Source organism: Agaricus bisporus (assembly GCF_000300575.1).
Source record: "Agaricus bisporus var. bisporus H97 unplaced genomic scaffold AGABI2scaffold_1, whole genome shotgun sequence".
Lineage (NCBI taxonomy): Eukaryota > Fungi > Basidiomycota > Agaricomycetes > Agaricales > Agaricaceae > Agaricus > Agaricus bisporus.
The window spans coordinates 1,971,587-1,986,737 of record NW_006267344.1 but is presented as its reverse complement, the minus strand read 5'-3'; the positions used below and the strand labels follow the sequence as shown (position 1 = coordinate 1,986,737).

At 49.0% G+C, this 15,151-nt stretch overlaps 6 protein-coding genes across 6 annotated transcripts; 3 read left to right on the top strand and 3 right to left on the bottom strand.

Annotated features, from left to right (window-relative positions):
• Positions 1-39: 39 nt before the first annotated feature.
• Positions 40-1,723, top strand: AGABI2DRAFT_133187 (hypothetical protein; the record flags this gene model as incomplete). Its single annotated transcript, XM_006454443.1, has 11 exons — positions 40-109; positions 213-344; positions 401-482; positions 530-667; positions 722-839; positions 888-989; positions 1,049-1,197; positions 1,250-1,342; positions 1,397-1,478; positions 1,534-1,613; positions 1,669-1,723. 11 exons carry the CDS (start codon positions 40-42, stop codon positions 1,721-1,723), a joined length of 1,101 nt encoding a protein of 366 aa, XP_006454506.1.
• Positions 1,724-4,312: 2,589 nt separating this feature from the next.
• On the top strand, positions 4,313-5,053 carry AGABI2DRAFT_62922 (hypothetical protein; the record flags this gene model as incomplete). The annotated part of the gene is made up of 2 exons (XM_006454442.1): positions 4,313-4,725; positions 4,783-5,053. 2 exons carry the CDS (start codon positions 4,313-4,315, stop codon positions 5,051-5,053), a joined length of 684 nt encoding a protein of 227 aa, XP_006454505.1.
• Positions 5,054-6,096: 1,043 nt separating this feature from the next.
• Positions 6,097-7,463, bottom strand: AGABI2DRAFT_61854 (hypothetical protein; the record flags this gene model as incomplete). Its single annotated transcript, XM_006454441.1, has 4 exons — positions 6,097-6,738; positions 6,799-6,864; positions 6,919-7,091; positions 7,151-7,463. The coding sequence occupies 4 exons, from the start codon at positions 7,461-7,463 to the stop codon at positions 6,097-6,099; spliced, it is 1,194 nt and encodes a 397-aa protein (XP_006454504.1).
• Positions 7,464-7,737: 274 nt separating this feature from the next.
• Positions 7,738-9,971, top strand: AGABI2DRAFT_176033 (hypothetical protein; the record flags this gene model as incomplete). Its single annotated transcript, XM_006454440.1, has 4 exons — positions 7,738-7,933; positions 7,991-8,133; positions 8,188-8,320; positions 8,383-9,971. 4 exons carry the CDS (start codon positions 7,738-7,740, stop codon positions 9,903-9,905), a joined length of 1,995 nt encoding a protein of 664 aa, XP_006454503.1. The 3' UTR covers positions 9,906-9,971.
• A 316-nt stretch (positions 9,972-10,287) lies between these two features.
• AGABI2DRAFT_114256 (hypothetical protein) lies at positions 10,288-13,370 on the bottom strand (the record flags this gene model as incomplete). Its single annotated transcript, XM_006454439.1, has 4 exons — positions 10,288-10,298; positions 10,354-11,394; positions 11,439-11,662; positions 11,713-13,370. 4 exons carry the CDS (start codon positions 13,368-13,370, stop codon positions 10,288-10,290), a joined length of 2,934 nt encoding a protein of 977 aa, XP_006454502.1.
• A 127-nt stretch (positions 13,371-13,497) lies between these two features.
• On the bottom strand, positions 13,498-14,786 carry AGABI2DRAFT_189758 (hypothetical protein). Its single transcript, XM_006454438.1, has one exon. The coding sequence runs from the start codon at positions 14,670-14,672 to the stop codon at positions 13,590-13,592; it is 1,083 nt and encodes a 360-aa protein (XP_006454501.1). The 5' UTR covers positions 14,673-14,786; the 3' UTR covers positions 13,498-13,589.
• Between the last annotated feature and the right edge of the window lie 365 nt (positions 14,787-15,151).

Sequence of the window (15,151 nt, the reverse complement as noted above, 5' to 3'; positions counted from 1 at the left end):
GCAAACGGTCCCTATATCCACATACTTTCTCCAATCTCGATGTCTTTCGCCGGCAGACGCAGAGGAAACAAGGCCAAAAAGGGTGTCCAGTTCACCGTTATGGTGGTTGGTACGTATTTTTTCTTTGGCTGCTGGCGACACGAGGGCCTTCTGTCTTTGTTCGCGTCATTTCGACGTGAAACGCTTATATATATTTTTCGGATATATTTCAGGCACTTCTGGCACCGGTCGCACCACGTTCGTGAACACGCTATGCGAGTCGGAAGTTCTCTCGCACAAAATTTGTGATGATCCTGCGTCTGCCCACACCGAGGAGGGCATAAGAATTAAACCAGTGACCATTGGTTTGTTTGCATATTCGCTCCTGTCTGTCTTCATTCAGTGAATTCTTGTCCTATAGACTTAGACGAGGATGGCGTTCGCATCGCTCTTACCATAGTCGATACTCCCGGGTTTGGTGAGAACATCAATAACGAGTTCGCGTACGTTATCTAAATACACAACAATAACTCGATTTACATTCTTCTAGTTTCCAGGAAATCGTTGGATACCTCGAACGCCAATATGATGATATCCTGGCTGAAGAGTCTCGTATCAAACGTAACCCGCGTTTCCGGGATAACCGTGTTCATGCTCTCCTCTACTTCATCCCTCCTACTGGCCATGCGTACGTGTTCGCTATAGTGCTAGGAGTATTGCGAATTGATATATTCTTTTCTAGGCTACGGGAAATGGATATTGAGCTCATGCGCCGCCTTTCTCCACGTGTCAATGTCATACCAGTCATTGGCAAAGCTGATACCTTGACTCCAAGTGAACTCAAAGGATTCAAGAAAAGGGTTAGATTGTCAACCTGTTTTTTTATGACTGTCTGATGTTCGTTCTAGATTATGCAAGATATCGAACATTATGATATCCCCGTTTACAATTTCCCTTATGATGTCGAGGAAGATGATGAAGAGACCATTCAAGACAATAGCGAATTGCGGGTACGTGGCACATTTCTGTAAGACGATAAAAGGAACGGACAAAACTTAATTCTTGATAGGCTATGATGCCGTTCGCTGTCATAGGTTCTGAGGAAGAAGTCGATCTCGACGGACAGCTTGTACGCGCGAGAATTTACCCCTGGGGCGTCGCCGAGGTCGATAACCCGAAACATTCTGACTTCAGTCGCCTCAGGAGTGCTCTCTTGAAGTGAGTTTGTCATGTCCCCTGAACGATGCGCCTTTCTAAAAATGTATATCAGCTCTCACCTCGCTGACCTTAAGTCCTTGACTCATGATGTCCTGTATGAGACATATCGTACCGAGAAACTTTCGAGGACCGTCCATACCGAACAGTAAGAATATGTCTCGCATGATCATGAGGAGGGGTATTAATCATGCCATTTCAGTGACAGCTCCCTGCTTCCCGAGGAGCTTGCTACTCAAGGCGTTCGTCTGAAGGAGGAACAGCTCCGCAAAGAGGAGGAAAAGGTGCTTCAACCGTCGCTGAACGTGAATGATTGATTAACTCACATTAAAAAAACAGCTCCGGGAGTCCGAGCTTAGGATGCAACGCCAGATCAACGAGAAGAAACAAGAATTGCTTGCCAAAGAGGAATCCCTTCGGTGAGTTTATGCTGATCTGGTGTGCCCGATGAAATTACTGATCCTAGCGTGTCAGAAACCTGGAAAGCCGTTTGGCAGCACAGGGATCACAGTCCGAGTTCCGCGACTAGTTGCCTCTTCACGCTCCGAGTGTTTGTCTGAGTGTCCGTTGGAAGGGCTTGGAAAAAGCTTTCAATGGAGTATACCCTGTTTTCTTTCCGTTCTTGACTAGATGGCTGGTAACAATGGATGACTCTACGCTCCCTCGCCTTTACTACGTTCTTTCCGCTTTTTTCTTTTGTTAGTACGTTAGTTGGTTGTAATAGATCCCTTGCGAGATCGGCTTAGTTTCCTGAATTTGTCATGGGAATGATTTGATGTTTTGGTTGTGTTCTGGTTGCCAGTGCCCCCCTCTCTCACCAGACAAGCTGTACTGCAGGACGAGCAAGGCATCAGGAGTTCTGACCTTGGGTATCTGCCGCGACCATCCCTTGGCTCCTACCCCATATACCACGCCTCCCGCCCCGACCCTATGCAGATCGAACGGGATCCCCGTATGAATCCCCATCAAGCTCATGCAGAATGGATGGACCAGTCGCAGCCCCACGTGTCATATACATCGTCGGCGCCAACAGCCAGCGCGCCATCAGCTCCCTCTTTGTCCGCCATTGCCCAAAGACGCCGCTCGTCTGCGGCGCACATTCGTCCTGCAGCCCCCCCTCCGAACCTTCCTATTCCCAGTCTACCCCCCGCATCAGCTACCAGTCTGGCCTCATCATCGACCCCCAATTCCCATGGCATTGCTTTTCACTCAGGAAAGCAGCAGACCGATGTGCGAGAGACACGCTCCTCTTCTTTCACTCGGCCTTCCAACTCGGCGAATCCCTCTGCTGCTGCCAGTTTTTCCCAGATCCGCGAAACATCCTCTGCTCCTGCATCCCAAAGTCCGCTCCAGGCTGCTGCCGAGACGGACGATTTGCCCGACCTCCCACCTTCCTTTTTCCCTCCCTCTTCCACCCGAATGCCAGAGCAGCACCATGACCATAGACGATCCCAACACCTCTCTCCCCCTTCGACAGAGCACCGGCCCTCCTCACGCAAAGCCCTAACGCGTGCTCTTGAACTCGCGCGTGAAGCCGTTCAGCTAGACTCTACCAATGAAGACCCCGAGGCAGCTGTCAACGCATACGCTCGAAGTGTTGCTCTACTGAGCGAGGTCATGGAAAGGGTCCGGAGGGGAGAAGATAGCACTGAATCCCGTCGCGGCCGCAGGCGGCGTAGTGTTGCAGCCCAAGAAGAAGAAGTTCGACGGTTACAAAATATTGTAAGAGACTTCCTGCCACCATATCAAAAGCATTATACTGAAGCTGCAAGTGTAGCATGACACATATGCGGATCGTATGAACATCTTAAGTATCATATATAGCATACCCCCCGTCCCTTATTCGGGCCCTTCCCTTTACCCTCCATCTCATTCAGCGTCGTCAACTCACACTAACACGCCCATACATTCCGGCCAACCCTCTACAGAGAATTCTCCCCAGATACCACCAGCGTCTTTTGCTGGCACTCGTTTACAGGATGACCCGTATAACGGGATAGAGTACTCCTACGATGATGTGACTGATGTTTCGCAACCTGTTGGATCCTCTATCACGCTAGATGGTTCAGTTCTCATCGACAGTCTTGTATCTGGCCTACCTTCATCGTCTTCACAACATCCTTACGCGACCACTCCCCATCATATCTTTCAACCGCCCCAACAGACTGTCTCCGCTCCAGTTTCGCGTCCGACGAGACCTCGAGCACCGTCGCAGCTGCCTCCAGCGCAGCCTCCTCCAACAAATTCCCTCCCTCCCGCACCTGCTACTATCGCGGAGTCTCACTCGGATGCGACATATGCGCACTCTATCTCGCGATCCGAGACAAAATACCCCTCTGATTCTGCCCCACGTGGTCCATCAAGTTTGGGAACGTTGGAAGAGGAAGATACTGCCGTTCCCCCAGGATACACAGATGCCACCATAAGCAATCCCAAAAGTAGCAAACGCGACTCCCATCCGTTACCACCGATTCCATCTCCGACCAGTTCTGCTGATACGACTGACACACCTCGGACTAGCATACACATCTCCAAGGGCCCCGCATCTCCTCGACATGGGAATGCTACTCCTTCGAGGTCTCGTAGGCCATCGATTGTTGCAAGGCCAGAGCCGCAAACCTCTACTGCAGCTCATTCAGTACCTATCCTCAATCCAACCTCACAGGGGACAATCCACCAACGGAGGACTAAAACGTCTGTACCATCTCGTCCTGGTTCTCCGGACTCGAATGTATCAGCTGGATCTGTTTTAAAGCAAGTTCAGCCTCCCCTCCTGCCAACGCAATCTACAAATTCACAGACCGGTAGAACACGGTCTTCCTCTCAACCTGGACGACGACCGTCAGTTATCAATGCTACCTTGGAGCAACGGCCGCCTCTGCCTCCTTCGGCCGGCTCCAACGGCCTGACTGGTAGGAAGCCTTCTTTCCCTTCAAAGTTGGTCCCCAATCCTCCTTCACTAAGTGCTTTGCCACAAGGCGAAACAATGTCACCGCCAATGGGGACACCAATGTTACCGCCGTTAGTTCCTCCGGTGTCTGTTGGAATTGTGCCATTTGTCCCTGCGTCTGCGCCACTCCCCACTCCCCCTAGTGACCCATTGCGCCAGCCTTATTTCATGATGAACCTACTGGCTGCGTCTATGATGTCGCCGACAGGTGGTTATATAACACGGCGGCTACACGTTCCTAGTGAAGTCTGGACCATGCCTGGAGTCAAACTGGCTAACATTGCTGAGAAGATCAGGGTGCTAGAAATTCTGCAGGGTGCCTTAGAAGACCTCCAATTGACCAGTTCAGAATACTTCGGTGCTGGCAATGTGAGTAGTGGCATGGCCATGGGTATCGGCAGCATTGGGGGGAAAGAAGCGAACGCTTGGCTTGCTAAACTTGACGATTTTTCAAATATTTGTGATGGCATTGTAGCCAATTTTGGGAAGAAACTGGGAGTCGGTGAAAGCCTTGCTCTGAAGAAGACTACATGGAGCCATAAGTTGAGTCGACGATTTGACAAATTAACTAACGGGAAGAAGTAAGTTCTTCGCCCTCCTTCCCGAATAACTATCTAATCCAAAAACCCACCTCCTAGCAATGTTGATTCACCGACAGCTTATATGTACAATTTGAAGAAACTCTTACAAAACTCCCAGTTGCTTGACGAGCACACAAAAGCCATCTGGGCGCAACCCGTTGCTCCGGCTTATTCCGGGTTCCCTGGTGACACCAAGACTTCAACAGAACAAAAACTCAAACGGGCTTCAGAGTTTTTCACCAGTGTAGTCCTAACTTTTGTGATACGGGACCTTGCCCTCCTACTTGACAAATACGTTAAGAGGAGTGAAAAGGTTCTCGAGGATTAACAGAGGATGAGTGAGAATCTGGTGTCTTTATGGATTTAAGTCGACTGACCTCATTTGTTTGAGTATCTTGTGCATCAACAAGTAATTGATTGATGGAACCAAAGGTTTTCAATTATTCTTCGGATGCATCCATGTAATTTTATTGCAAATTCATCACTTCTTCTTATATCCTCTATCTGCTTCGCCATTTGTGACCATCTGCCGCCCTTTTTTCATGTATTCTTGGTCCACAGTTTCCTAGCATTGGAATCCCATTTCTCCACTTCTTCTGCCTTTTTGGTGTTCGTTTTTCACTTCCATTTCTTCTTAGAAATTTTTGTTCTTTTTTTTCGTATTTGTAGGGTCACTTTCATTTGTGCATATTGGTTGTAATACAATTTTAAATTGCTTTATAGGGCGAACTGCAAGCTACATCTGACGATAATTTGAAACAAGGCTTAGGTATTACTACGAGCCAGGGAAATGAAAATGAACTGCATAATGATAGACTTTGAAAGATTGTGAATCGGATAATTTAAAGAATAACTTAAAGAGACCGTGTGTGATGACTAAATTCCGGCAGGGGAGGATGAGCCGGATGAGCCGGATCTGAAAGAGGTGTTTCGAGTATACCAGCAATAACACGGAGTCGTTGCACTGAACCGCAATTGGTCAATCCATCAGATAAGCGGAGTTAAACGCTTGGCTTACTGTACTCGTAACGGATAAATTCATCACCCTCATCATCAGAATCAACCAGGGGATCAACGGTCGTGACTTTAGACCAAGCATCTGGTGCCACCCAAGTCAGTTTCATCCACAATTGTAAAGAGTGAAGACGCCAGAAGCATACGTTGCAAAAACGATCTGGAAGGTACCGGACGCCTTGCTCGCGCCGCTTGATAAACATCCATGGAGCGTCCTAAAGATGCCAATTCCCTTGGATAAGGTGCAAAGCGATGGTTTGTTTCTGCATCTATAGCGGCCGAAGAAGTAGGAAGTGTATGTTCATGCGAAGGGTATTGGTTCCGCAAGTTGATGACGCGCTGGCGAGTCGCTGCTAGTCACATAATGTTGTTCAAATGGTCGACCTCAACAAGCCATGCAAAAGGGAACATACGACTTGGGGAACTCGGGTCTTGACTGTGCTCAGTGACATTCTCAGCTGCTTTCCCTTTGGATTTACGACTTTTGGCCATTTTGTCTCCCGCGGACTTCTGGTGCTTGGTGGCGTTGCGAGAAATCTTGCTTGTGGGAGGATTCTCACGTTTTCGCTTGCCCTTTGGGATTAAAACGATTTCCTCTCCGCCTAAACCTATTGTGTCACTATGATCATCAGCAACACTGTCATTTGCAGTTGGAGTTGTCTTGTCCTTGGCCTTGGAAGGAAGACCTTGCAAGAGATTACTACGGTGTTCCATGAGTTTTTCTGCACGTTCGAGCTCATCAGGTGGGTCGGTATTCTCCAGCGCAGCCTCTTCTGCTGTAAGATGCATGAATGATAATTTCCCATCCTTGCTTGAATCACCGAAGGGGTTGACAACGACATCGTTACCGTAGTCATCCTCGCTATCTAAAGATGGACCTTCCAGGTAATTGAAGCAAAGCCATAGAAAGGCGTTCGCACGGCTTGCCGAAGAGAGATCAGCACGCATGAAAAGATCTATAAAATCGACGTTGTCGGCAAGATACAGTTGGCCAATGGTCTGATTATGTAGTGTCAATCAAATGATGTTAAGAAATTGCAGTGGCTAGAAGCTGCGTACAGGAGAGTGATTGGCCAAGACAAAAATGAGATTTGTGACAGTTGTTGGAGGGACATGTCCAGAGCTCTGAAAAGATCCGTTGAAGATGGGGGGTATTGCAATATGTTATAAATTACCAACCAAACGTGAGAGAATGTCGGCAGGTAAATGCGAAGGGCCGTTAGTTTCACTTTCAAGAGGCACAGACTTGAGGATGTGCTTGATACGAGGCGCGTCTTGGAGGTTACCTGATGTCCTTTGGAGGGCAGGAACAGGGTGGTACGAGCGGATAGTCGTCTTCATTTCTGGAAAGACTGATTGAAGCTAGCATTAGACGTATGACAAATGTATCCAGACTTGAGAAGCGACTGACAGCTCATGGTAGTGTTTATGCGCCCGACGTTGACAAGAAGCGCTATCATGGCGAAGTCCTCGGCAAATGTATCGGACTCTACCAACTTGTCTCGGAAAGCTTTGGTGGTCTTGGTGGAATTAAGCAAGGCTTTGATGTACAGTTCGTGGAAGGTCAACTTGGGTGCTACAGAGTCGATGGAGTTGGGCCATGGATCCGAGAATACTGGCTGGTTGTCCGAGAAGACGCGATGGAGAAAGTCATATTGAAGGTCGGCGCGAGTGAGGGGCTCGCCTTCGCCCCGTTTTATGGGAACGAGCCTGCGACTTGACATGGGGATCTGTGTGTCAAGAAAAGGGACTAAGCAGAGGAGGGCATTGGGAGCTGCATCGGCAGTGGGCTCAGCGTCTCAAGTTGCTGAGGACTGCCCGGTCATGTGACGCCATTCTCGGGCCCAAAATAGATATACTCCGCTATTTTTATCCGCTGTGCCAACTCCATGATATATGATAGATGAGAGATCCCACACTGCCTTCACCTCGTTCGTCTGATGTCGTCTCAACCGTTTTACCCTTTTCTTCCTACTCTAATGCCTGAAAATGCCAAAGATGGCTCCTCCGCTAGCTGTATTTCTTACTCTCTTCTACTGCATCCCGCGCATCTCTGGTTCTGTGCGAGCTAAACGCGTATCTACCTCGGACGTCGATCCTCCCTTCCGGCTCAACCATACAGTAAACGGAAACCCGAGTCACACATTCCTTTCTGCCACTTCTCCGGGGTTCTTTCTCAACCTCCAGATATCTCGTAAATAAATATAAGATCGTCTGTCAACGCTGCGCCCCCTTCTCACTCTACGCACAGGTCACACATCACTCGTCAAGTTTTACGGACATAAATGTTCAGGCGCATCTCTCTATGGCGTCCATCTTGCTTGTAGCAGCGAAAGTTTCGAAATCGCTGATGGATATGATCCCTCCATTCCGACCCGTCTAGATACCCAGCCAGTAAGCAAACAATACCGCCTCGTCACCACGGTTATCTAATTTTTTTTCGTTCAGAGTTGCATTTTCTCCCTGTCAATAGACCCAAGAGAAAATGTATCTTTGGAACTATACAATCTCTATGACCGGAGGTTTGGAGAGTACGGAACAGTCACCTTCTCATTCGCTGAGTATATTCCCCAGGACGAAGGTACGAGTACAATCACATTGTCCGATGTCTGCAATGCGCAATTGACCAAATTACCGCAGCAGGATCCAGTGTTCATGATCAGATTTGTGGGCATCACCTTGACTTTTCCAACAACACAAGCACCCTTCTACCCCGAGATGGCGGTGAATCCTCCTCTACCAGCTTGTCGCAGCCCGATTCTGTGATGAGTGGCAAATTGAACATTGTAATTGGTTTATTGACTGCCCTCATCGTCATATTCCTTGCAGTAGTAGTTGTCGTCACTACCTACGTGCTGCGCCTCCGTCGTCAAGCAGTGTTAGATCGTTTCAAAAAGGATCCAAAGGTTAAATCTGGGAAGAATCAAAACGATACCGCTGATGCGTTTCTGGAATCAACCACTGCCACGGAGACGCTACAGGTGCGATCTCAAGACCAGGGTGGCACTTCCTCCAAGAACCGGTACCTCGAAGACCATCAACCGTCCGTATATACCAACCCAACGTCTTCTTTATCCACTCGGGTCGAAACCGACAAACCCGTCTCTCCATCACGACCGCAGTTTCGAAACAAACCTCCGACTTCACCTCCCAGAGAACCTGTCCCCGAAGTCCCCAAGGTCCCATTTCCTTTACCCACCATTCAGTGTAAAGGCAACGAGATCAATTGTAGTAGCTCAGGAAGCGCCACATACCCAAACAGTGGGATGACTGTCAGCCAAGCACGCCCATCAGAGCCTCGCAATCCAGAAAACTTGATGGATCAGCGAGCTGGCTCCACTCGCCCGGCCCAAACGAAAATTCCTCACTCTCGTTTCTCCAAACCGCTCCCTGGAATTCTTTCAGAAATTCCACTACCTTCACCATCGCATAATAACCGGCCCATTGCTCATTTCCCCGAGAGCAGTGGATCTTCAAATGACCTTCCAAGATATATTGATCCCAAGGGACGGCAAGCTGAGGTCCGCGATCAGACCATTCATGGACCAACCACAACTCGCGTAGGTCTTGACAGCTCAAACCAAATTTCCATGCATCCGAAGCTTGAACACATCAAAACGCCGGAAGAAGCACGGCAGGGAGCCCGATCACTCCATCAGGATCTGCCAAGAACTAGGGTTGAATATGAAACTCCCATCAAGGTCAGCGGTGATTCTCGTTGGAAGGATACGGATACCACCAACCTACAAGATCGGAAGAAGCTGAAGCAAGATACTCAACGTACACGAGTTCACGAAAGTCCACCACAACACGACGCCATCGAAATAGCGGAGTTGAGCCTTCAGCTCCCCGCTGATCCTGAAGCATGGCTCAATCTCCTCTGGGAGCAGGAGAGACTTGCTGAGCCCGTAAAGAACAACGATAGATCTCAGTTGGAGGTGCTGCAGATAACGCGACCTCCTGTTTCTCCAGCAGACGCGTCCTTACGTGCTTCCAGGAGAAGCGCTAGGATAGAACCAAACCAGCAAGATGCAGGTGAAAGTAAACCCACTGTGACCTTAACACAGTATCACAGACACGAGGAGACGACCACGCAGCCGAAGCAGGAGGATACACGTATTCCGATACATTCGCCTCCCCGTGCCCTCCCAAGGCCTCCATTTTAATTATATTAGATAGCTTTGATCTTGTATTTATGAAGAGTTCGCAATAGAGATCATACTCGCGTAACAGAATGAATTTTTATGAATCTACCAGTACAAAACGTCGGCGTTGAGAAAGACTATTCGACTTGACACTGATTACATACCTGAATTACCGTATTATTGAAGGAGAAGTTATAAGCCAACGAATAAATCGTATTCCTCTGAATCGTGATAAGAAAAAGAAACGTGCAACGAAGGGGATATCTTGAATGTGGATAATGTAATGTGAAATAATGGAAGTAACCTGGTATCCAAAAGGAAAAGTCATAAGATACAGAGCCGAAGGGGTATGCAATCAAAGTCCGTCAAACATGAAAATAGGATATAGTGAACCGATCATAAGTTAACGAGAATCTGGTTGAAATGCAGAGTCAATCATAGTCGCATGTAGAACACCGATCGCTCTCACCTGAACGCCATTGCGATTGAACATGTTCGAGAGCCTCTATGACCACGCTGCTTCTGTACATAAGTCCATGGTCAGCTCCTTTGACTACTTTCAGATTGCATTTGTCTGGACCCATCGTACGCTCCATCCACCTGACAGCGTTTTCGGCGATCCGATCGTCCTTGTCCCCGTACCAAATTTTTACGACATGAGGATAGTCAGCATAAGAAAATCCCCAAGGACGGTTGTCGTGATTGAGAATCTGTAGAAGATCGTTGTGCGTCCCTTTGGCGGACTCTGCGTGCGAGGCAGCGATAAGAGCATTACCAAGAGCAACCTGGTAGCAATCACTGGGGACCACGCTTGCGGTGAAAGTAGAATTTGCGAAGCTGTGGACTGGAGATGAAGGCATGGACATCACAGTTTTCGGAGACGAAGAGGAGATTGAACGATGTCCTTCTGATCGAGGATACTGACTTGTTGTTGAAAATCGTGGCTGGGCTCCTCTATATTGATGGGCTTCGGTATTGTTATCCCACCCGAAGTCGCTATCAAGTCCCAGTCGATCTAATTGCAGGGAGGGTATAGGACTCGGGGGCTCTGATTTCCCCGAGTTGCTGCGATTTTTGCCTTTAAGGGAGCTTAGAGAGCGGAGGCCCTTCAGCTTTTTGCCACCATTGATACTTCTATCATCCGTTGGTGCCTTGAAACGGTTTATAAAACCCCGTGATCCTTTTCGCTTCGGCGTATTAGGCTTATCTTCGCTTTCTGCTCCAAGGGTACTCAGACTGTCGAAGCGACCTTCGAAGTCCCGAAGATCATCGTATTCGCTGAAGGTGCCGTTACTCGACGCCATACTCGGTCTGGATGATTCTTCAGAATTTGATGGCCCGACGACATTCAAGTTGATAGGACTTTTTGAATCCTTCGGGGCTGTATAGCCGATTCCCTCGTACGCAATTGTAGGTGGTTTTCCAATCATCCATGTTTGCAATCGCCATTCAGCAGCTTGTGCAGTTTTCAAAATACCGTTCGGAACGTATTTCAGCCATTTGTATCCGCCTACTTGCCGTGAGTTCAAGCTCCATTAAGATTTAGGGACTTACTATTCTCACTCCCACCTACCCAAGGCGCAAGCAGGCATACGTCTCCACATACTCTATGAGCGAATTTATTTGCGAAAGAGAGAGCATACGGAGCCCCGGCGGAATGTGCCATGACACTGCACAAATCAATGCGCATCAAATCCAACACTTCCTCCACCACATCGGCCCACTGCATAATTCCTTTGGCAGTCTTATGCCGAGGTTCCGTCCGACCTAACCCCCATCTGCCAGGTATTAGCGACTCAAACTGTTTACAAAATTAAAAAAAATTCACCGATCAATCGTGATTAGTCTCAAGCCCATACATTCCGCCATCTCGTCATAGATGCCCATCAGGTGCCTCACGCATCCTAATCCAAGAAACACTACTATTGGATATCCAGTGCGACTACCCAAGTCAGACAGGCTAACAGTCAGTGGATTGTCTGCAGAGGCGTGGGGCGACCGAGTAAGCTTCAGCAACGTAGTCAGTCTAGCGGAACGCAAATATTGAGCCACAGCTTGCGCAGGTGTTGTTGTCAAGGTATTACTTTCGCGCGGTGAAGTAGACAAATGACCCGATACTGACGAATAGAGCGACGGTGTGGGACCTCCAGGATCAGACCGGGGCGAGTAAATACTCGTATTTCCAAAAATACTCGCATTGTCTGATATGATCGAATGCCGTGCTGGAAACGAAGAAGGTGGTACAGAAGTTACGGGATTCATCTTGTTTTGGTTCTTCAGAGTTTGTTGCACTTCGTCTGCTATCGAATCCAAAGAGGAGCGCGATGGATATTCTCCTTCTTCCGTATTGAGTGCGAGTATTTGCATAGAATCTTCGTACATAGCATAACGTTGATTTGGATTATGTAGAGATGCTGAACGGGCAGGAGGTGGCCTTGTCCGTGTCTGGGCTTCCTTGGGTGCATACGTTCGGATTATGTCTGATATTGAGGGTGCTACGCTTTTGACGGGTCTTTCTGGAAGTGATATGGTGCTGGGAACTCGAGGGACTTCGTTCCTTACCCGCCGACTTGAAGGAATGGAATTTGCATCTGGCATATTTGGAAATGGTGTAATATTAGAAGGCGTGTTCGTAGCATCGGAGACAGCACGGGATGAAGGGGGTCGTGTTCGCTTGCGCCCCCTGCGAGCAGTATTTGACATATTCCTCGGGTGACTATCTTCTTCACTAGAGTCGCTTGAACGACGATCCATTGGCTTGGATTTCAATTGTCTCGGTTTTCCTCCTCCGAGAACAATTCCAGGGGGTGGAGTCGGAAGAGGTGGATGATACAGGGGATGGTGATTAGGGATACCCAGGCGCGACCTAGATTTACTTCCCCCATTCCCACCATTCATACCATCTACCAGGGCATCCATCACGTCTACTCCAGCGACGGGTGCCGCCACGACGACGGAAAACTCGTCGAATGACTCTTGGGATGGTGTGTAGTCTACAGGCGTGCGTGGTGGTGTTTCTGTGTGTTGGGTGGAAGATGATGCGGAGAGCCGAAGGTGGGAGGTACCGAGGACATCTTCCCAATTAGCCTTTCCTGAGGGTCCAGTTCGAGAACGCTTCCGTACATAAGTATGCGATGAAGCTGTCGGTGTTGCTAAATCGTCTAATGGTGGTTCAAACATGGGAAAAGCATAAGAAGAGTCGCTATCAGCGTTGGGACTGGTGCTGGGTCTGTCGTGAGCGTCGTAAGGCCGTTGGGTACGGGACAGAGAAGGGTTTAGAGGCAGTATATCCTTTAGTCTGCCCTTGGAACTTTGTCTCGGGAGGGAAGACGAGTGCATATATGGAACCGATGACATCCGTGGCAGCTGGGGATGAGAGGGGATAGATGGCAGCCTGTCGTTGTCCCGACGAAGGGAATGCAGGGACGAGGTCACCTTGTGGAGTCGGGGCGGCGGAGGAGACTGTGTTTGGTGGACGGGACTCATGGGAGGGAGAGGTTGCGACGTAAACCAGGCCTTGGATACGGCGTGGAAGCGGATTTGGGCGGTATTAACGAGCAGCTCCGTCAGCGTGTCCCAACCGACTGGGAGGCACTCTAAGAAACATCTGGGAGAGAAATTTGACCGTTCATATTTTACCCCAACAGGAAATCATAATCGCCTGACTAACAAAGTACATATATATATACACTTTACACTAACATTTCAATCCGAGGAGAATTTAATACAACGCGTGCGAGTGGCTTCGGTCAGTGAATCCACCGCTTTCGCGCACCATGTTCTGAATGGAGGGTAATTAGTGCCATGCGTCAGCGCAAGGCAACGTAACGAAGATAGCTCCCCCGACACAAGGCACCCCACCCAGTCTTCTGGTGTGAGGCGAATTGATCGCCCAAACACAGCTAGCTCGTCGATGTCTGGACACCACCGCTGAACCGCAGCCAATACCCCATTATCAACACTCAATCCACGCATCTCCAACCGACGCAGACTCAAAGCACCAGGCTCCGATTCTCCCTCAGGCTCCAAAAATGAGCCGTCAGACGAACTCGATTTCTGTACTTCATATTCCAACGAGCGTATGCACGACGAACGAAGAATCATTCGGATGTATTCATCATGCTCGCATGCGCTGGATGCATTAATATACAATCGTTCGAGGACCGAGCCCTCCGGCACGAGGTAGGAAATGTTACCGCCAGTGACGTTGACATTGTTGAGCACGAGCTCATCCATTTGTAGAGGTTGGGAAGTCATAATGGGATCGATATCCATCTCCAAGTTCGTAAACGCAAGCTTCTTGAGTTTAGGGAATCTAAAGCGAAAGTCTTCAGACCACTCCAGGGAAGCCCGAGACGATAACGGGTCATACAACGACGTGCCGTCAACGTGCAGGTACGTGAGAGTGTCTGTGGCAGTGACAAACCCCAAAAAACGGCGCGACTCAATAGCTAAATCGCCGCCAATGACCAGGCTTTTCAGGCCGTCTAGGGCGAGAAGCGTCCTAACCGCCATACGGTCTCTGGAACTATTTCGTGAATTGTCGGAATTGGACGGTCGCAGCGTTAGATGCTGCACTAAGGACGCGAGATATGGACTCGCAGCCAATGTTCGCGCAAGGGCAGCGCAGGCGGGGAAGGAATGTAAAGAAGGTGAGGCATAAAGCTTTTGGCGTGCATAACATAACCATTCGGGAGAGACGAGTGAGAGACGAACGAGATCTCTGTCCCACCAGTGGCTATGACTATCCAGGATTAGGGGAATGAGATCCTCCACCAAGCGGCTCATTGTTCGGGGCAAGACACCTGGTTCCTGCTTGATCCTACAGTGCCTTCAGAATATCGGTCCACTGCGCACTAGTTATAAGGATCGTGGAAGGGTTGAGTGGCGGGTTGAGGAGAGTGTCACATGCAAACGCAAACATCACATTTCATCAACCATTCATCAACCGGTGACCGCGTTCCACATCTGGATTCCCCATCCGCCATCCACCAACTGCCAACCCTTCCAGGACCCCCGATGATCCCTGTATAGCCTGAAGGTTTTTTCCTGGTTTTTTTCAAACAGGTTTTGGACTTCCGACCTACCGGCCAGGGAAAACATCGGTGGCTTGGAAAGTTGGAAGCCCATTTAAGCCTCAAGGCCAGGTCCTGGCAAGGTCGTATTTAGCAGAGGCCGGTCCGCAATATCGTCATATAAGTGTAATTAGGCCTCGTAGGCCATAACTACAGAGATATGGTAAATATTTTGCTTGCACTTAGTTATGT